General features: G+C 42.3%; 2 protein-coding genes across 4 annotated transcripts in view; one reads left to right on the top strand and one right to left on the bottom strand.

Moving 5' to 3' along the window:
- Nucleotides 1-21,201, bottom strand: part of atrip (ATR interacting protein) — a 486,763-nt gene that overhangs the window by 216,236 nt on the left and 249,326 nt on the right. The gene's annotated exons all lie outside the window — the stretch shown is intronic.
- chd5 (chromodomain helicase DNA binding protein 5) overlaps nt 54-21,201 on the top strand; it is a 51,282-nt gene continuing 30,134 nt past the window's right edge. For all 3 annotated transcript variants that reach the window (XR_009673750.1, XR_009673749.1, XM_061041189.1), the window contains exons 1-5: nt 54-636; nt 10,329-10,480; nt 17,159-17,380; nt 19,042-19,160; nt 20,681-20,922. Coding sequence is in view for 1 of the 3 variants with exons in the window: in XM_061041189.1 (XP_060897172.1) it covers nt 570-636; nt 10,329-10,480; nt 17,159-17,380; nt 19,042-19,160; nt 20,681-20,922 (802 nt within the window). In the remaining 2 variants the exon portion in view is untranslated. The remainder of the gene's footprint in view (nt 637-10,328; nt 10,481-17,158; nt 17,381-19,041; nt 19,161-20,680; nt 20,923-21,201) is intronic.

Here is a 21,201-nt window from a genome sequence, read left to right as displayed (position 1 = left end):
CACATTTGTTTCATATGCAATGAAAAGGCAGCGAGTGAGAGCAGCAGCTGAGCAGCAGAAGTTTGTCTCTCTTTTCTCCGGACTTCCAAAGGCGACAGGCGCAGGACTGTCTCCGTCTCTTTAGCGGTGCACATGGCGCTTCCGCACGCTGTTTGTTTTTATTTTTTTCGCACGCTACTAGTTAAAGTGGTAACTAGGAGAGCACGACTAACTAGTTGTGGGTGAAATTATGGGATGCATCGTCATGGCAACAGACCAGACGTCACAATCTGGGCATGTGTGTTCCATTTTTGTCTTTCTTATTTTTCAGACTGGGAGACCTGGATAGAGATCAGTGGAATAAAAAAAAAAAAAAAAGATTTTTAACAATGACATGTTTTTTTGGTCTTTTTTTAGTCCTTCAGAGAGAGCAGCAGATGCCGTGCAAAAAAAAATAAAAATTAAAAAAAATTAACAGAGCGAGGATTAGATTTCTTTTTGGGTGAAGAAAGAGCCTGGGCTGCGGCGTCTGGAGGGTTAACTTTCAGTATTCTCAGCCTAAAAGGGGTTTGGGGGGCTATGAGATAAAGATGCCGGGGTCGCTGAGTAATGAAGACGAGGGACAGGACGACATGGATTTTGAAGACGATATGCCAGGTGAGGGGAAGAGGGAAGAGGGGGGGGGGAGGCGGGGTGTCCTTCACATTATTTTTGCGCCGCTACGCCTTGAATGCGGGGAAAAGGGCTTGTCCTGCGTTCCTGAGACCAGAGGAGGAAGAGGAGGAGGAGGAGGGGTGGGGTGCAATAAGCAGAGTCATGCTATTATTTTGTGCACGACCTAGTGTCTTAAAGGTGGGATTGTTTTTGTGCGTGTGTGTGTGTGTGTGTGTGTGTGTGTGTGTGTGTGTGTGGAGGGGGGGGGGGGATCTGCCTCTGGGCTGTCCTCACATCCATCCGGATTTTGGGGGCATGATGCAAACCGCTGCTGCATGCTTTCTGCAGGCTGCTTTGTGCATGCGTGTGCGAGTGTATTTCTTCACCTTGTAAAGCACGAGTTTGCTTCAGAGAGCTGTTTAAAACCCCTGACACTCAGCCTGTGCTGTGTGAGCGTGTGCTGTGATATGTGTGCGTATGCTTTTAAGTAAAAATAGGCTGCAGTGACAACATCCGTCCTTTTTTTTTTTTTTGTCACCTACTGCTCCAACTTTGAATGTTTTTCCCAGCCTCTACATGGCCGCAGAGGTGTGAAAGCCACGTGCAGGCTACAGTAAACACTGCTTATCTTAGTGTGTCTCTGCCTGGACCCTCCTGTGGGCACTGTGGCTGACCACAGCGAGGTTAGGTCACCAGCATCCCTGCAGCTCTGGGTCGTGCACTCACTGAAATTAACTCTAACCCACATACTGCAAGGCAATTCACCCCATTCATTTCTCATGGCTTGCCATGCCTTCATGCAATGCCAAATGTGTGCTATATTTCTTGTGGGTGTTATATTAATCTCTGGCAGAGATCCAATTGAAGTAGGCTATGAATGGCATTAAAGAATATTTAAAAACTAATCCATAGTCAGTGGCTGTTCGGATTCCTTAATTAAGGACCTGTACACACAAAGCCACCTGCCAAATGATGCTCGCTTTGTTTGTCTTGACTGTTAGGTTTCTCATTTCAAATTACTCTACATGTCCTAAAGAAATGTTGCTTTTAACCTGAGAAAGCCTCAGATTTCTTGGGTAAATGTCAGCCACAGTGTCTAGCTGGATAGCATGATGTCTTTTTATGATATAAGATTCATGAATTCTGCTCCTCTGGTTATTAGATGAACCAGTGATGGGATTAGCTTCAGGGCATGGCTGCCATGTGCTAACTGGGTTGTGTGTCATGTGCGGCCAGGAGACAGCTTCATCAACATCTGTACAGCTGTCTCAGTCAAGCAGGTCCAGGATCTCTTAGGATCTTTTTTTTTTTTTTTTTTTTTTTGAGGTTTTAAGGTTCCTCACTTTTGCTGGCATGTGTATAGATACAGAAAGGCTACTGTTTCTTTCAGTTATAATTCAGTATATTGAGAGAAATGTTTTCCAGTATCAACAAAAGCTTGACACACTTAAAATATGAGACTACTCCACGTCTTTTGCACTTTTTGTTTGCTGTTGAACAAGATATTTGTGTTGGTCATTTGCACTATAGCATTCTGCAGGGCATGCTAATCCCATGGTATCCGTTTGACCAGTGCAGTCAATAGATTGGTATTTCTTTCTTTACTTGCAGCTCATTGTGAATGAACAATGCTTTAATGTTAAGGACAAGACCTAAGATAGACGGATAACTTCATTAAGAGGGGCGGGGGATAGATGAAAGGGTGCAGACAAAAGACAATACAGAAGATAAAAGCCGATTTTCCCTCCTCGTTTTATTTGGAAAAGTTTTCTCATTTTCAAAACAATAGATTGACTATGAATGAAAAGTTGTGGGTTGAATGCAATGATTTCTCTAGCCATGAGCCAGCCTCTTATTTGTTGTTTTTGGTGATGATGTGCTCACATGCATAACAATGAAGCTCAATGGTGGCACCACTAGCCTATAGTGGTTAGTGCGGGCGGCCTGTGTATGAGGTGCCAGTCCTCCAAGTGGGCAGCCCGGGTTTGAATCTGACTTGTGGCTCCTTTCTCTCACTCATGCCCCACTCTCGCTCGTGCCAATTTCTGACTCTGCCCTGTCTCTTTAAAATAAATGCACAAAAGCCCCCAAAATAAACCTTAAAAAAATGAAGCTCAAGTCTGTCATACTGGTAAACTAGAAATGTTCAAGCTTGAAGCTGAAAACCTACAAGAAACATTTGGCAACAAAAAGATGTATGTTAATGAACGATTTTCACACAACATGGTTGCCATGGTGCACTTGTTGTTCACCATTCACGCCGAAGGTCTTCAACCTCGAGAGCTTTTTTGTTCGACAATCACAACAGTAATTAAAGTATTGTTTGTATACCCAGCATTGTGGAGTATTTTCTAAAACAGAAATGTTCCTCCATCCAAGGCCAGGTTTTTTTTTTAAAATTGCCCTTTCTCATTCAAACTTTTCCCTCCTTGTTTTAAAGACAATATTTTTGTTATTAGCGTGCTTGCTTTTTAGAGGGTGTGCAGCAGGGAGACAAAAAGACAGACGGAGCGAGAGAAGGGGGAGAGGAGCGTTTAGCGGCGGAGGCATCGTCTATGAAGTGACTGCCAGCCGTAGCCTGAGGGAGAACACGAGCACTGATGCGTGTCCCCAATAACCCCCGCGTGGGTTAAACACGTATGAGGAAGGAGAGGTGCAATTGATTACAGAGTGAGTGAAGACTTGTGAGCCGTAATCTGGTTTGAAATATCAGATCATTTCATGTGTCAGTCGGAATTACTTAAGGTCATCTTTGAGGGAATTTAGCATTTTCATCATGTTGGAAATAAACATATCAAAGGATTTTTCTAATGTGGTGAAGCTTAAGGGGGTTAAAAGTCAGTTAACCTAAAACATCATAATGTGTTTTGTGTCTTAATAAAAGCCTCGTCGATGAAGAACTTCCCTCTATCAACGTTTTAAATGATCGTTTTTTGAATAAAGGATTTCTATTGGCTGAATCTTCCAATATCATGACCCTGTACGAGTCTCAAATCCATTGTTTCTCTGCAGAAACATTTGAGGATCGCCATCAAAAGGCTTCAAAGTGACAGACAAGGTCAGGCATCCCGGTCAGATTCTTCCCCTAATCAAGAAGCTCCCATGCAATTAAAACCCAACAATGTAGAACCCGAAGGTCCCTCGGGGGGGCTTCAGACCCCTCAACGCTATCCTATCACAGCCTTTATTTGTTGTGGCACATAAAGTGTCCTAATTCCCTTTGTTTCACTGCGGGTGCTTACACTGTCACAGATTGTTCCATTGTGTTTTCTCCTTTAATTGTTTTGCGCTTCCCTAAAATTGAAAAGATTATCATGGGCTTTTGTGTGCCTACAAATGTTATCCCCAATTGGAAAGATGGTCTATTTTTGGATCCTTCACTGTGAAAGTTGACACCATTTTTTTCCCTGCTGCGCGTGCACGATGAGAGATGCTTTTTTCTTCTTTTTTTTTTTTTAATGTATTTGCACACGAGCAGTGCAGCATTAGAGCCTGTATTATATCGCACGCATTATGAACGTGTGCATACATTGTCTGTAATAGATATCGTTTTAATGGTGCTCCTTGGGCTTTATCCTTCCATCACTTTGATGATTAGATTTTCTATTAATAGTCCAAGGATGTCTTTGTCTGAAGGCATCGCAGGCCTCGGCTATAAGCACTTAATCAATGAGGAAGGGGGAAAAAACACGGGTTTGTTCTGCCTCTCTCATGCTGGGCAACATTAAGTGTGTACTTCCACACAGGGGCCAACAGGAAAAGGGCTAATGTGCTCTCCAGTAAACTGTAGCTACCTCACTTGGGAGCCGCTCATGAATCTCCCCTCTAATGGGTCAGTCCGGTGGCCAAGCCCTTGCAGGAAGGTCAGAACTGTGTCCGTGCCATCCGTCCACACTTTACACAGGGCTGCTTTGCCAAGTTGAGATCTGGGCCTCTTTCTAACAGAATTTGGTGCCAGACCTTCCTGTGCCACATGACTGAGCAACCTTCTCCCCCCCCCTAATAACACCTGGCACAGCCTGCTCCACACACCCAGCAGAGAGATTATCATTCCCCTCATGGCTTTCCCTCTAGGGAATTCACAGGCCATTTAGTGCAGGCAGCTTTCAGGTTAGAAGGCTATGCAGGTGTTAAACACTGACATTTATTTAATTTGTATTTTAATGAAATGCATTTGTGTCACACTTTCTAAAAATGGATGCATTAGGCTTCTGACAGAACATTTGTATTTGTGAGTGATTCAACTTTGTGTTTGAACAAGTTTATTGCAGCTGTGAGGCATTTCATCAGACAGCTACGCTTTGATGTCATTGCTAACATTAGCATGCAAACATGCTAGTTACAATTATAATAGTGTTAAGTATTTGTCCAGTTTGTTTTGTTAGCCGTATGAAATATAGTAGTTAATTTCATGACAACACTCATGACAAAGCGGTGCTTTGAGATGAATGTTTACATCAGCATGCCTTCAAGAGTATGTTACAATGTTAAACTGTTCACTTTGTAGTTTAATTTGTCAGCATGCCACAATTTGCTAATTGGCAATAAACACAATGAAGGCTACATGTTATGTGTATAGCGATATGTCACTACGGTTTCCAAGCTAAAAGCTTAAATCAGCATGCTAACCACCCTGCCCATGTAAATGGATTTTGCTTTGGTTAACTGTGTTAGCTTTGTGTGATAGCATGCAGACATTTGCTTAATTATACCAAAAATATAAAGTAAAACCCATTTTATGGCAACCCTTCCCACACACATGTACTTTGAAGTATGCTTACATTAGTATGCTAACATGTTTACAATGCAGTTAAGCATCCTTTAGCATTAGCCTAAACAAGAAGTATGCTACACATTTTAGTCGTGGGAATTGTTTTACAGTTAGGCTGATAAATATGCAACTATGTATAGCAGCTTGTGAATGCGTACATAATTATTTGGCTTTCAATTGGCTGTGTGTTTACATTTCATTGCAACACTTCTTTTTTGAACTGATCATTTTGATCAAACCAGTCCCCCAAAAGATGTGTTAATACATCAGTATTTCTCTGTTTTCTTTAAATGCCTGATTAAGTCAGAATTAGGGAGGAAAAGCTGTTAAAAAGTGCCGCAGCTAGCAAATCAGCCGCTTACAACACATACCGTAAGAACGGGGGTGAATTAGCAACAAGCTAAGAGGATAGTGGAGCCTTGCTGGTCAATTTAAGTGACGTACTAAAAGTACAAATGTCCACCTCATGTTGGCACAAGAAAAAAAGCCAGAGGGTCACCATTGATTATGTCACAATGAGGGAGGAAAAGCTGTTAAAAAGTGGGGCTGCTAGCCTCTTGTCCGCTTGTGAGCCGCTTGTCATACACAATAATGGAGCTGAATATGCTACAAGCTAAACGGCTAGCAGAGCATTGGCAGTGTCACCATCCCTTGAGTTATGCTACTGATGTCACCAAACAAAAAAAAATCCACATCAGGCACATCTCACAGCTATACTGTCATGTTTGAGTGATTTTTGTAGCCTAGAGAAGATGCACAACCAAAGACAGTCCGGTAGCCTTTGATGTTCCTAATCAGTGACTTGTGATCAACCTGCCAGCCATAGCTCACTGTTAGAGAGAAAGGGGAACAGGCAGAGAAAAGACGTGTCTGTTTTATTGTAACCTGAGGACATTTCCATCTGCATCTACGCCATGTCATCATCTGTGGGTCTAACAGAGATGTTAGACTTACTGCGAGGCCTTCATGAGTTGCCTGGCAGGCGACTACGATACATCTGAGACATGAAAGAGCTCGCTGTTTGAGAGACTGGATACTTAAAGTGAAGGCTTTATTTAGACAGGGAGAAAGAAAGCAGAGAGAAACTGGTGGGTCTGTTAGCGAGCCAGACGGAAAGAATAAGGAGACAAAAAATGATAGTCGTAATATGATCACAGATGGATGATCTATGTATGTAACTAATCAATATAGAAAATAGACTTATAAAATATCACCCAGAGTTCATGGATCAATAAATAGTCTAGTAATAAGTAGTGGAGCTATACCATTGGCTGCTGGAATGTAATTTTTAAGCTTTAAATTTGGCAATTTGGCCATATTGGGACAAGAGGTGATATGTATTACCGGACCGTATGTGGCAGCAACCATCAAAAGGTGTTCCAGCCATTATTCTTTAAAGTATATTTTCTACAAATGGGACCATGATTTACAAAATGAACATCACTTTTTATTTAAGAAGACTTGACGTGAACAATTGAGACCGTAAACTCAATTTGGAAATGTTTACTGAGGTCATTAAAAAAAAGTGAGAAGTAGGGTTATTTTCCAATCTGGTGCCATATGATCTTACTTACTTTGGTTTAAGTGCAGACGGCCCCTGCTGGCCTTTAGAGAGAATGCATCTTTAAGGAACTTTTGCATTAATTTAACTTTTGAATTCAAGAGACTGTGTGCCCTTTTTTATACAACGTGTGTCCCACTAGGGGTAGCATCCTTTGAAAGACCCGGCCTACAAAGGACCCAGTCTTCATAGAGCTGGCTTTGCTTGGCTCAGGCCGAACTGAAATGAGACGGTTTGGCCTACAGAGAATTTCTTATTTGTGTCACCAGCTGTCCCCGCCTTTTCCCTTTTTAACTAAGCTCTGCTCATGTCACTTAGCAACCTCGACATTTCATAACTGAATTTATTATCTAAAAAGATCAAAGATAAAAAATACTAGATACTATAAAGATAATTTGAAGTTTCAAAGCCCCTGCCATTTGGTTAGCTTTGCGATTGTGTTGAAACCAAGTGTTTTACTCGCTGGCTTGAGAGCCCGCCAACTCATTTGAAATGGTACGCAACAAATCTCGGATTATGTTGGGCCATGAAGGATGCACCATATGGATCCTTGTTGGAGCCTACGAAATGGGACAGCCCTCTAGTGTTGCTGTGATGCAATAGGTCTTGAAAAGCGCCCTCTGCAGTATTCAGCGCATGATTTGGGACATAACTATTCTCTAACCTTCTTATAATGTTAATTAGGAAGACTTTCTTTTTAATTTTTGCCAGTGTAAAGTGTTGATTTTGATGCCTTCAACCACAAGTTTGTGACTCAACGCATGCATTGTGAGATCAAAAGTTTGCACATAGAAATTGATTATGGATTGTATCTGGTGGTCAGAGGAAACACCAATGAGCATGCTACTGATTAAGGCTTTGAAATCACTGATGTACACACACTGTGTGCATGTGTGTGTGTGCACATGGGGTACCTCCTGCTAGCTTTGCTAAAAAGAGGATAAATGGTTGGCGAGTTTGGTGTTTCTACTACACAGGAATCCCTCCTCCCCAATCTCTCACTCCAGTTCCCCAGGGGAGTGGTAGACTGCAGGGCGAGTGTTGCCTGATTGACTCTGATACATGCGCTGCATATTTCATGCCCTCCAGTCTGTCTGCGTGAGACGCATGGAGCGAGGGAGACACGCAGATAGATAGACTGAAGGAGACGCCAAGACAGGCAGAGACAGAGAGGGAGATAGAAAACGAGATCAGATCGACCTTTACGAGGAGGTTGCATCCTGTGTGTATTTCTCTGTTTGTCTCTTTATAGTGATGTATTGTTTGGGACTGTCTTGCTCCCTGTCTTACTCCTCTGTGACCCACTATGGCATCAGAGAAGTGTGCTGCGCTCAGCAGTCAGAGCGTTTGTAAACAGCAGCTCTGAGACAGTACAGCTGACAACCAGCAGCAGGTCGCTTTAGTCCCAGCGAGTGTTGAAGGCAGAAAGATATGCTCAGTATACCTCAGTGGTCCTCCTGGGAGTTCCCATTTAGCGGCAGGGCAGGCACTCCGTCTATTTGTGTGTGCTCTGACGGGTGACGTTGAGCCACGCTCAATGATGTGTGATTATGATTATTATTTTGCCAAGTGCTCCTGTTGGTCTGGCATTGATTCATCATTTTTATTTCAATAAACAGTTTGACTGCCTTTGCAATTTGTTTTATTTGTTCTGTAGGCCAAGACTGCAACCTTTGCCTATTTTCATTAAAGATAAATTTTTTTATTCTGTCTTTTTAAATCATTATTTTGCATATTAACACATAAAGAAGAGTTGACAAATTCATGTCACAGGTTCCTATTTAATGCTTTACATCTGCAAGTACAAAACTGTACAAAACTAAAGACAATTTAAAAAAACAAGAAAGATGCAAATCTGTGTGCTAAAACCAAGAATTTTGCCGGACTTTTTTGTTTGCCTTTGTTCCAATTTTACTCCTCTTTGTTTTGAATTTAAGGTTTTGTGATTGATTTCGAAAGTACATTAAGGCCAGTTGAAAAACGTGCAAGCTAAAGGACATCTCAAAGCAACACATCAGTTCAGTTACTTCAGTATTTCAGTTACTTCGGTGGTCCTGAAAGTCGTTGACAGATTTGCTTCAGCTCATTCTACAAAAATACAACCGTCCACTTTTCTCTGAGAAAAACATTTACATACACTGAGGAAATGCAGATTCAATAATCAATCAATCAATCAATCAATCAATCAATCAATCAATCAATCAATCAATCAATCATTATTTGTATAGCGCTAATTCATAACAAGTGTTATCTCGAGTCTCTTTACAAAATAGCATAGGATAATATGCAGGAAGGATTTCTCCTTTGTATTCCTGGTGTTCCTGTTGTCCACACTTCCTTGCCCCTGAGGTGGAGGTCGGAGCAGGCCGTGCATGAAAGAGGACGTTGATGGTTGTGGTCCGATGGTGGGGGCTGGGTGTCAGGCAGTGGCAGATTAATTGGCTTGACTTTGGTATGCATATTTACTTGTCTAAAATCAAATATCTAATAGACACTGTAGATGTAAAGTTGCCCTAACGATAACATTCATTCTAGTAGTTCACTGGTGGTGATGACCATGGCTATGGAAAGTTGAAAACAGTTACTCAACAAGACTTGCATTGTGTCTTTCTGTACTTCACCCCAATTGCATTGTGTCTATGCCATGGTGGGGGCTTTCTATTGGAAGTTAGAAGTTACTGATACTGTCATTGTAATTCATTTCATTTCATCTTAACATTTATTTTTTAATCAAATGAAGGACGGCCTTGGATAGGAAGTTGCCTATTTCTGTGCCTATTGCAAGCTGAAAACCTGCAGAAATGGATGGCCAAACACGGTGTAAACATTTTTTTTTTTTTAGTCCCTTTTCTTGTCTCACTAGCTTCAATAAATACTGCATAAAACATCTGGGCCTCCTGAAACTTTTTCAGTCTCAGCTCCAGATTTCCATCACAGCTCCCGGTCGGCTTGTTGGTTGTGCAGAAGAAAGAGTTGAATGCAGATGTTTGACACATTTAAAACACTGGACAGCTGGAAAAATAGTCTCTTGGTTATGTTAAAATCTATGCAGGATGGCTGAGTTCATAAAAGAGGAGAGATGCTATTGATAGAATACAATTAAATACTGATGGTTTGTCAAATTGGTGGATATTTCTTTTTCTGTTAAATGGATTGATAAAATAATGATTTTGCACTGCAGCGTACGAGCCAAACTTTATTTGCCAATTTAAAGATTCAGGCTCATTACAAGTCCAATTGGCCGTAGACTCGACAAACTCGACAGCAACGGCCAAATTTCCAGATCGATCATCTTAAGCACTCTTCGCTGTGTACTGCATTATGTTGCTTAGCTGATAATGAATGTGCAATCTGTGTTTCCAGACGAAGATGACGAAGGAGAGCGCAACACCGTTCCCCTCACGCCCCTCGACAGCTTCTTCTCGGACAACGACTCCCTCAAACAACAGAAGAAGAAGAAGCCCAAAAAGATGAAGGAGGGGAAAATGCCCAAAGTGAAGAAGAGGAAAAAGGAGGTAAGATGAAATTCACACTAAACACCATCTGTCATGACCTCGGACACAACAGCTTGGCGAGTGTTTTGGCTCATCCCTCTCTTCCTCCGACCATGGCTCCTTTGATGTCTCTGAAATTGGATGAGAGGTGTGTGCTGGCTGCAGGACGGCCTCTGTAATCTAAATGAGAGGCAGTGAACTGTCTCAGGCTTAGGGGAGGTTGGCAGCAGTGCCTCCGTCATTGCCAGTGTAAGCTGTGGACACCGGGGGCCAGTTTAGAGTGTAGATTTGTGCCTGCGGTGCTGCTGCTGATGGCAGGGACTGTAGGTCAGGAGTAACGTGTTTGTGCCAAGCTAGCAGTGAGAGTCTGAGCGGTGACAGAGGAAATATGGCGGTCAAGTTTCTGTAACCTTTAGTCTCAAATAATTGGATTGGTAAGAGGTTTGAGCTGCTCCCAACAGTTCCTGTGATTTTATCTAACCAATTTTCTTTGTGGTGGAATCCCTTATCCCAAGGAATTTTTAAATCACAAAGCCCTTTAAGCTAACTGTGGAGTTTTTGCTGAATGATAGCCTGAGGGTACCAGTGATTAAATGCTAATAGGCCTTGATAGTGTAAGTTATAGATAATTAGACTTCCAATGTCCTTTATACACTGCAAAACATTTTTTATTGAAAATGTACAAAAATTATTTGTCAGTTTTTGGTTAGCATTTTGTGAGATATAGCAGGCTAGCCCCGGGAGGAATGTAGCAAGCTAAGCTAAGCTACAGCAACTGACGCTTACTACCTTCTAAAATATGTTTTAATTGTTTGAGGTAAATCATTTGTGTGTGTATTTGTCTAGGTTTGTCATTTGCCCCCACAAAAACTCTTAAATGTTTACATTTCCTGCTAACAGACAGGTGTGGGAAGGTGAAGCTAAGTGGTTAGCCGCTTACATTTGCTGGCTGGTGTTTATCTGTCTGCTATTCTTTCAATCATGTTAACAAAACATTGTGTCCTTGTACACCCTAGTAGCATGTGTTAGCTGGTTAGCTTGAATTGCCTACTTTTACCGACAGAAGACATGGACAAGGACTTTTTAAATTAAATAACAATAAAGCCAAAAAAAGGAGTGATGCAAAACATTTAAACACAGCACTAAACAGTTCACAATTAGATAAAAAAACAAACATAAAATAAAGTCACAGATATACGTTAAAAGGCACCATTAGAAGTCATTTTAGCTGGCCACCTAACAAATCAAGGACTATAAATACGCTGTGCATTCTTTTAACTCTTCTTTGGTCTCCACCAACTTATAAAAGTTCAACGTAAATGTGGGAAATTTCTGTTTTTAACTGCTATATTCTCCAACTTGTGATTGCTAACATTGTCTGGGTAGCTCATGTTGTGTTTATTAGAGCTTATTAGCCCCCTCATACTGCTGAAAATGAGGTTGATGGAGGAAGAATTTGTAGGTCACAGAATTAGAAGAGTTACAGAATTTGGTGTAATACCAGAAAACAGAGTCGATGAGCAACCGCAGCTGCAGCTTGGTGGGTTTATGGGTCAGTGGATTCGTCACTATAACTAACACCACATTTGACTTTAAGCATGGTTATTTGTTTCACCTTAAGGTGCATCTTTAAGGGGAGTAACAGCAGCATCTCAAGTTTCAGGAAAAGTGATAATCCAAATTCAGAGGCTCTGGTAGTTTTTATTCAGTGATTACAGGAATTCACTGTATCCCCCGTGTGTTTTCCTCGCCTGTGTTGGCGACGGCTTCGGCAGTGTCAGCTACATCGCCAGGATGTTCCCCTCTGCTGGCTGGAGATGCCAGCAGTGCTGTGAGGAGCTTGGCTGGCCAGGCTGCCACCCGGCCCTTTGGCTGCTCGTGGTAAACACTGAGCTCCGGGGTCTCAGTGAGCTAATGAGGGGGGGACTCCCTCTGACACTCTCCCCTCTTTCTCTCTCTCACACACACACACACACACACACAGACTCTGCTCTGTATCCTTCTCTGTGTCCCTCCCGTCTCTCACAGGCATCACCTCAGATTTCCTCGTTGCTTTTGTTGCTGTCCGTGCGTCATCGCTTTCTTTTTCTCCCCACCCTCCTTTTAATGTCTGTCTCTCTCCCACTGAGGAATCGCTGCTGCTGTAATTCACTTCCAATCACTCCCTAAAGGTTGGTGTCAGACTCAGGTCAGAAGTCAATTGGGGTCAGACACTGTCGGTGGAACATCCCAGTCTAAGGTCAGACATACTGCTGGGAGAAATGGAAGCCATGGAGAAATGTTTTCAAGCCTCTTCAGCTAATTTAAAGTGAAAAAGCAGCTATGTAGGCCCAAAGGGGGTTTTCTGTCCTTTTAACCCCAACATATCTCCACAAGCAAGGGGATCTGAGTTTATATAAGGCAGTTAATTTCATAATAAAAAAAAAACAGAGACTACAATAAAGCTGCTTGTAGCTTTAATGTCTCTCTGAAATAGTCGGATCAAGATGAGCCTCAGTCTTGTTTTTATAAGTTCAAAATCCTCACAGGGATTGTGAGTCAACAGAGAGCTGTTGCTGATTTCTGGGAAGAAGAAAAGGGCCGTTGTTTTGGTACCATAAAGTGTTTTTACAGCTGTGTTATTTTCTTGTTGAATTAGGTTTTTTATTGCATATCCACTTCTTGTGTTCGTTTGATATTTTTCTGCGGCATCCTCTGCAATCTCCCCGAGGCGGAGCCATTATGAGGAAGCATCTAATTTGATTACGTTATCAGCACTTATCTGATTTTCCTCCCTCTGAAAGTAGAGACTCCCTCACTGTTGCTGCCAGAGTCCTCTTTGGTCCTGTGATGTGTGTGTGTGTGTAACATTGAACTCTGGTCCACACTGAGGTTTGTTGCACACTTCACCCTCGTCTTTTTGCAGTTTTCTCTCAACAGTGGTTCTGCTTCTTTGCTTTTCCCTCCTCCATCTCTCCACCCCCACTCCCATCCCCCATCCACAATCCTTAATTTACTCTCTCTCTCTCTCTCTCTCTCTATCTCTCTTTCTCTCCTTCTTATGCATAAATGAGATTTGTCTAGACGGGTGCCGGAGCACCAGCTCTGCAACCACAGGCCTCTGCATAACAAGCTCGTTATGCAAACGCATCTGATTGGATGGCGCCGTTCCATTGGCTGCCACTGTGATAGAGAGTGCATGTGTGTGTGGCAGGACAGAAAGAGAGAGTGAGAGAAAAAGAGAGAGAGAGATAGATAGAAAGAAAGAAAGAAAGAAAGAAAGAAAGGAAGAAAGAAAGGAAGGGGGAAATGTTTAGAGAGTGAGAGAGTGAGAGAAAACAACGAATGAGGGGGGGCACGAGATGTGAAAAGAGAAAGAAAGTGAGAGAAAAAGAGAGGCATGCGGGGGGTGAGTTATGAGAAAGAGAAAGGGAGAGAGAAAACTAAGAGGAGAGAGAGAGAGGAAGAGCTAGAGCCAGACACTGCTCAAATGTGGTCGCCATGGCAACACAGCCGGGGCTGCTGGTATAGGGTTGGCGGGCGCTGCGGCAACGTGAGCCTTTCCACTGCGCTACAGAGCAAAACGCCTGTAAGTCTCTCCATGGATCCTCACAGGCCTGCTGAGCAACAGGCAGCGGGCGGAGCACAAAGCTGCTGCGCTCTAATTCTCTGCATAGCATGCACGCACACACATGTTCACACACACACACACACACATATAGTGTACATATATGAATTCAGAAGAAGATGCAAACATGCCTTAAAGCTAAAGGTACACACAAAAAATATAAACAGATGAAAACACATGGATTCAAACCTGTAAGAAGAAACAAACATTTTCCAGATTAACAAAAGTACCCTGGACTTTTAGTTCAAGGAACTTTTTTTTTTTTATCAACAAACTGCATTCAACATAATCATACTGCTGCCATTTTCCTCTGCCGTCACACTCATCAAACACTGTTATGATGCACTGATTGGATAAAAAGATGGGTGACATGACAGCTCCCTAAAAGTGAAGCTGAAAGATTTGGAGCTCCCCCTACTGACCGGTTGTAGTATCATTCACAAGCTCCGCCTCCATGTTAACAGTAAAACATGACCTTTAAAATAAAAAGATGACAAATAATTGTTTCATTCAAACATGATTTCTGTTATCGATAGTTCTTATATAATGGTGATTTGTTGTGTTCATTTTTCTTAAGTTAATTGATGCTATAGGAGTATAACACCATGATCAACAGCTCTGTTAAAGAAATTGTCGCCTGCAGTTCTGTGTGCAGCCCATTTGTAAAACAGAGGAGGAACAGGGAAAGAGTTAAACCCAAGTAGAAACCTCAGATCTTGAAAGAAGAGGCCAATGTAGAAGTGCAAAACAACTGCAGTTCCTCAATTGTCCACTTGGGGCTGGCTGCAAAAGCCCCAAACACATTCATTCAAAAAAGCCCCTTATTTTACTGAAGAAATAAACTTGTTTACAGCATGGTTTAAAATATGTTTTTCTTGATCGGCACATAATGTTCTGTACTTTGTTTTAATTTCTTAATGTTTTGATTTTAAGAAGGATAAGAGTTATTCATAATAAGGGGTGTGGCGTGCTGAATGTTACTACAAAATTATTTTACTTTAAGCATTTCAAATATGGTGACTGCCATCAGTGGGCTTCAAAAGTCGACTTCAGAAACCAATGGGTGACATCACTGAGACTATGTCCATGTCTATATTTTTCGAAACCCCCTTTTTGAAATAAAAATAAGTAATTTAAACTTAACTTGTCAGAAAATTAAATGTTTAGAAATGATTCAGCATAATAAATACTGACTTTAGTAACAGAAACGAGAATTGTAATACGTACGAGAATTAATAATTTTAGGTGTATTTTGATTTTATGTTCCATCTGTTTACATGAAGGAGGTGGAGCTTATGGCCTATACTGCAGCTAGCCACCAGGGGGCATTGAAAGCGTTTAGTCTTCACTTTTTTGGGGGAACCATTATCCATCTTTTCATACAGTCTGATATCCAGACAGTTAAACAGTTTGCCTCTCTGTGTGTCTTCTGATTTCTGCAAGTTCTCGGCCAATCACAAAGGTCTCCTCGCCGCAAACCCCACCCCTAAAGTTCCTGTACTTTCAGAAACTACTACTCCTGGAGCAGAGAGCTTCTGGGAGACAAAATAAAGTTTCTGGGACTTTATTTTGACCCTAGTTCCTGCAGCGGAAACAAATTGAGTACTTAAGAGTCTTTTTTCCCCCGGGCAAAGGTAATTTGTTGGAGAGACGGCTTAAATGTGAACAAAAATACACAAAAACATGCACACTAACTGCAGCGTCTACGCACACACAAGAACGGAATAATTAGATGCACACAGCAAGAAAGAGCAGATACTTTCCCTCTCCTTCTTTCTTAGTCATTCACACACGTCCACGAGCATGCACCAGTGAATTAGCTCACATGTCACTCTCTTGATCACACAAACAACACCTGTTAACTGTTAAGCCCATGCAGCCGTCCAGATGTCTCCTTTTAAACAGGCAGGATTCAGATCGGAGCGCTGACTCCGCCTCACACAACATGTCTCTTAGTTTTTTAGTTTTTTTACGTTAAAGATGAACCGACTCCTCATCAACTCGCAGCTTACTGCTGCCTTGTAATGAAATCATTTATAATTTACATCACAGGCAGACGAATTATGCAGTTAGCAAAGCAGAGATACTTTGGAGTGATGTAATTTAATTTATGCAAATACCTTCAAGAAGAAGCTTTTTATCCACAGTGCTTCACAGTTCACTGACAGCGTTTCATGTAAAGTGTAGGTGGCCTCTGAGGGAGCTTTAATCCCCAACTCAGGTAAAGTAAATGTGCCTCGTTAAGCTCTACAATTTATATGTGTTTTTTAATCAGCCCACCTTCAATTGCTAAATTCTAGATTTAGATCCAGATGAAACCTTTTACCTGCAGATACATTTTCTTAATTGCGTTGATGGTAAACATCCTTTAGATCTGTGCTGATCCAGGAACCCGTATGTTAGCCTAATCAGTCACAGTAAAGTCATGGAGGGGGAGGGGCGGAGCTTAGAAAATTCTAAGTCAATTCAGGCTAAATTAAAATGCAAGTACAAACACTGCATGATAAAACCATGCACTCTCTAAGAATATACAAAGCACAAAAAACATGTCAAATATTACAATAAAGGAAAAAAAACACAATAAAACATGTGAAAGAGATTAAAGCAAATGAAGGCTGAAAGTCTGTTCAGGGAATTATTCAATTAGCACGTTTTCAGTTGTTGTTTGACAAAGGTCACAGCTTTTATACCTCAAAGCTTTTGGAAGTTTCACTGTTTTGATCAAAGACTGTAAATAAACATGGATGAAGCCCCAGGGCGCCGTTTTTCCTAGGGGTTATGTGTTGCGCCCTTTGTACAGAGGCTCTAGTCCTTGTCTCAGCGTCTGTGTGTTTGATTCCGACATCGTTCCTTTGCTGCATTTCATCCTCCCCACTCTCTCCTCCCAACATCTCCTGTCTGTCTTCAGCTGTCCTATCCAAAAAAGGGCAAAAAGGCCCCAAAATATAACTATTATAATAACTATATTATAAAAAAATGGGCAAGAAAATGAGAAACCACAGTGAAACTGCAATATGCTATTTCCTGCTTTTATTATGCGTTTATTTCCCTAATAAATGGGATGGCTCTTGTGTCCTTGTCTAATGTCTTAGGGAGGAATCCAGGCGAGAGTGGACAGCGACCTGGAGGAGACCTCAGAGGTCGAGGAGGAACGGGAACGTCCAGAAATAAACTCAGAGAGTGAGAGCAGCACGGCGTACGGCCCGACCAAGAAGAAGAAGAAGAAACCCAAGGAGAAGAAAGAGAAGAAGCCCAGGAAGAAGAAGAGGGATGAGGACGAGGATGAGGATGAGGATGATGATGGGAACATGAAAGTGAGGCCTCTTTATATGATTACAATCTAATGCTTTGGATTTAAAGGGGACATATTAAAAATCCACTTTGACAGTGTTTTTGAACATATATCTGAGTGTCTACCAACCCACTAAATGTGAAATAAACCCATCCAGTCCATTTAAAAAAAATGCTCTGTTTCAAATTTGCTCTCCTTGTGATGTCACAGTGGGATTCTGGTAAAATAAATCCCCTCCCCTCCTCTGATATCTCCACCAATGGACTCCACCTCCAGCCTAGAACAAAACTTTTGCGCAGGTCCGCCATTTTTAGTCTTGCTACAGAGGAGTGATGTCTACTGGGAAAACTCAGGGGGGGCTCATTGCATTTAAAGAGACACACACACCAAAACGGAGCGTTCTGAGAGAGCTGGTTTATACAGGGTCACAAACCTCCTCTGGTGCTTGATTCATGTTATATTTTGACCAAAGCACAGCACAGATGTTTCATTTAGACCACAGGGGACTGTTTGAAAGTTGGAGAAGGGGGATAATATGTCCTCTTTAAAGAGTTTCCAATCACACTGACAGAAACACAGACGGCAAAACATGAAGAATCAAAAAAAAAATGGAGTTTTTAAAATTGGAATCAGCTGTGCAGATTGGACATGAAATATCACGGATGATCCAATTCATGACTCATGATATCATTAATTTGTATGTAATTAACCTTTTCCCACCCACTGTCCAGCTTGTGGTTTGCTAGCTTGTGAGCAACAAGCCAACTGAACAACCTCATCCATGAACAAAACTTAAACCAGTGGTATTAAGCGCTTTTGTTGCTGTAGGAATATCAGATGAACGTGAGAGGGGCTGTGATTGGATGACATGTGTCACTGGAACGATGTGAGCAGTGCATGATGGGTTACTGGCTGTATCAGATCTGATTAAGGATCAGTAAAGTGTCATCCATTATACAGGACAACCCTAACACGATTGGGACAAACCAATGTAGCTCGAAATACAGGATATCCCGGCTAAGTTGGGACGGTTGGCATCTCAATGAGCATCGTCCAATGAGCTTGCATCAAGCTAGCGCGAGTGTCGTATGTAAATATAATTAAACAACGATATGCAAACGTTCATTACTAATACAACTTCATAACATTTGAATATTATTTGGCAGCATGTATAAAATATTTCAGCATGGAAATTGTATTTTAAGCCGCTAATTAGCTGGCTGGCGAGCTCTGCAATTGGACGGTCTGGAAGCTGCAGTGCATTGTGGGGTGGTTTGGTATGACCAGCGTGCTCCCATTTCATCCATAAAAATTCTGGCGGGTCTAGTAGACTTCCTGGCTTTTATCGCATACTCAAAATGGCATACTGGGATTCCGGATCATACTACTTACTCAATGTGATGTCATATTTATGAATAGTATAAAAGTATGAGGTACCAGACACAGCTTTATACTTTTGAATAGAAAACAGCTCTCTGATGTCACACTCTGTACATAAACCACTTTGTGCACTGAAGCTCAAATATCAGTCAAAAGAGAGGAAAAAACGTTTTTCCACAGTGGAGGGCTTTAAATTGTGTTGTCTCCCTACAAAACATTGTCAAAGCACTGGTATAAATAAGTGAAATGTATTGCCCATATGATTTAATTTTGGTCTCCTGACATGTGTCTGTATTTCTCCAGGAACCTAAATCATCAGGTCAGCTGATGCAGGAGTGGGGCCTGGAGGATGTTCAGTACGGCTTCACCGAGGACGACTATAAAACCATCACCAACTACAAAGCTTTCAGCCAGTTCCTCAGGTGAGAGTCTCATGCTGTGTCTGTATTATCACTCTCTGCTTAACAGTCTCTAAACCCATTAGCTTTCCTCTGACAGGGTTATAGCCTCTGGGAGGGACAGACAAACATTTCAGGGTTCTTCTGGTTTATCCAGCAGTTAACTTTTGTTCAACACTTTCTTTCCTGTGTGTTGCCTTTGTTTTAGTCCAACCAGCAAATTGAGAAGCTAGAATGGAGTTGGTGTTGAGGTGTGACATTTTAGTGGGGATTCTTAGCTGCACTTACATGCAGGTTTCTGTTCATAATTAAAGGGGACGTATTATGAGAAATCCACTTTCACAGTGTTTTTGAACAGATATTTGGGTAACCTGAGTGTCTACTGACCCACAAAATGTGAAATAAATCTATCCAGTCCTTTGTTTGTGGTCTGCATAAGTCTTACAACACAGAGAAAAATGCTCCATTTCAAATGTGCTCTCCTTGTGACATCACAGTGGGATTCTGGTAAAAAAAAAAATCCCCTCCCCTCCCCTGGTATCTCCACCCATGGACTCCACCTCCAGCCTAGAACAAAACTTTTTGCGCAGGTCTGCCATTTTTATTCTCGCTACAGAGGAGTGATGTCTACTGGGAAAACTCAGGGGGGCTCATTGCATTTAAAGAGACACACACACGAAAACGGAGCGTTCTGAGAGAGCTGGTTCATACAGGGTCACAAACCTCCTCTGGTGATTGATTCATGTTATATTTTGACCAAAGCACAGCACAGATGTTTCATTTAGACCACAGGGGACTGTTTGAAAAGTTGGAAAAGGGGGATAATATGTCCTCTTTGAAGTTAACTGTTGTTAGTTGACTACTGATGGGATCCAGGATTGCATAAAGCCAGATGTGTTTGGATTCCAATTTTGATTTCGACGCAGTCTGAACAGCAAATGCCCATAAAACTCTTGTGGACGATGCTTCTTGGACAAAATGCAGTTCCAAGCCCACAGATTCTGCTTTTATATCCATAATCTTTAAAGATAGATCATCTGCCACCATTTCTATTCTGTCTCTGTGTCTGCGGACTGTCACAGACCCACAAAACTGTGAGACGGAGACACCAGAGTGTGCTGTGAGGAGCAAACACTTCTCTCTTTGTTTGAGCTGGAGAGCTCTGCTGTTGGTTTAAAGAGTCTGTCTCACCTGGGGCCGTCTGGGCTCGACTAAGCCTCCTCTTCGACAAAGTGGAGCATGAGCTCCCGCAGCGAGTCTCCCCTGCGAGTCGTCAGCTGATTCCTGGATGCCTGTGACAGCCGGGAGACTCGGGGACTCGCTGCTCTGACCCAGTATCTTTCACAGGCCAGCGTGCCAGACCTCAAGCTGCTGCCTGACAAATCACAAACATGACGTACAAACAGCCAAGGAGGCAGAGGGGAAACTTAAGGGGCAGAGGGGCTGTCAGCAAATCAACATCCAGCTCTCCTGCAGCGCTGAGCAGAAATACCATGAGCAGGAATGAGTTGTGACATGACAAAGCTGCCGCTGTTGTTTTTCAGGCCTCTCATCGCCAAGAAGAACCCCAAGATCCCCATGTCAAAGATGATGACAGTGTTAGGGGCCAAGTGGCGAGAGTTCAGCGCCAACAACCCGTTCAAAGGCGCATCTGCCACCGCTGTGGCCGCCGCTGTGGCTGCCGCCGTGGAAACCGTCACCGTGGCACAGCCGACGACTGTCAGCAGCAGCCAGCCGAGCTCTCAGCCGGGGCCGATCAAAAAAGCCAAAACCAAAGAGGGGAAGGGTAAGAGCTGCTCAACCGGGACAGAAGACATATTTATAGAAGTAACAGAGCTCTTCAACTACTGGAGTTATTGAACTCAAATCAGTTATTGCGCACGCTCAAGCATTAATCTTTACATGCCACAGTCACATCAAATAATTAAGGGATTCTTCTTTTAGGACAGGTAATGCAGCAGCCTCAAAGAGTACACAAAAGAGGCGCAAAAACTAAAGTTATAATGTGCCTTCAATACATGCAGTGAATACAGCAGCCACTGTCATTCGAGGTATTATTACTTAC

The sequence above is a fragment of the Labrus mixtus genome, chromosome 7 (assembly GCF_963584025.1).
Source record: "Labrus mixtus chromosome 7, fLabMix1.1, whole genome shotgun sequence".
Taxonomy (NCBI): Eukaryota; Metazoa; Chordata; class Actinopteri; order Labriformes; family Labridae; genus Labrus; species Labrus mixtus.
This window is presented reverse-complemented; position numbering and strand designations above follow the sequence as displayed.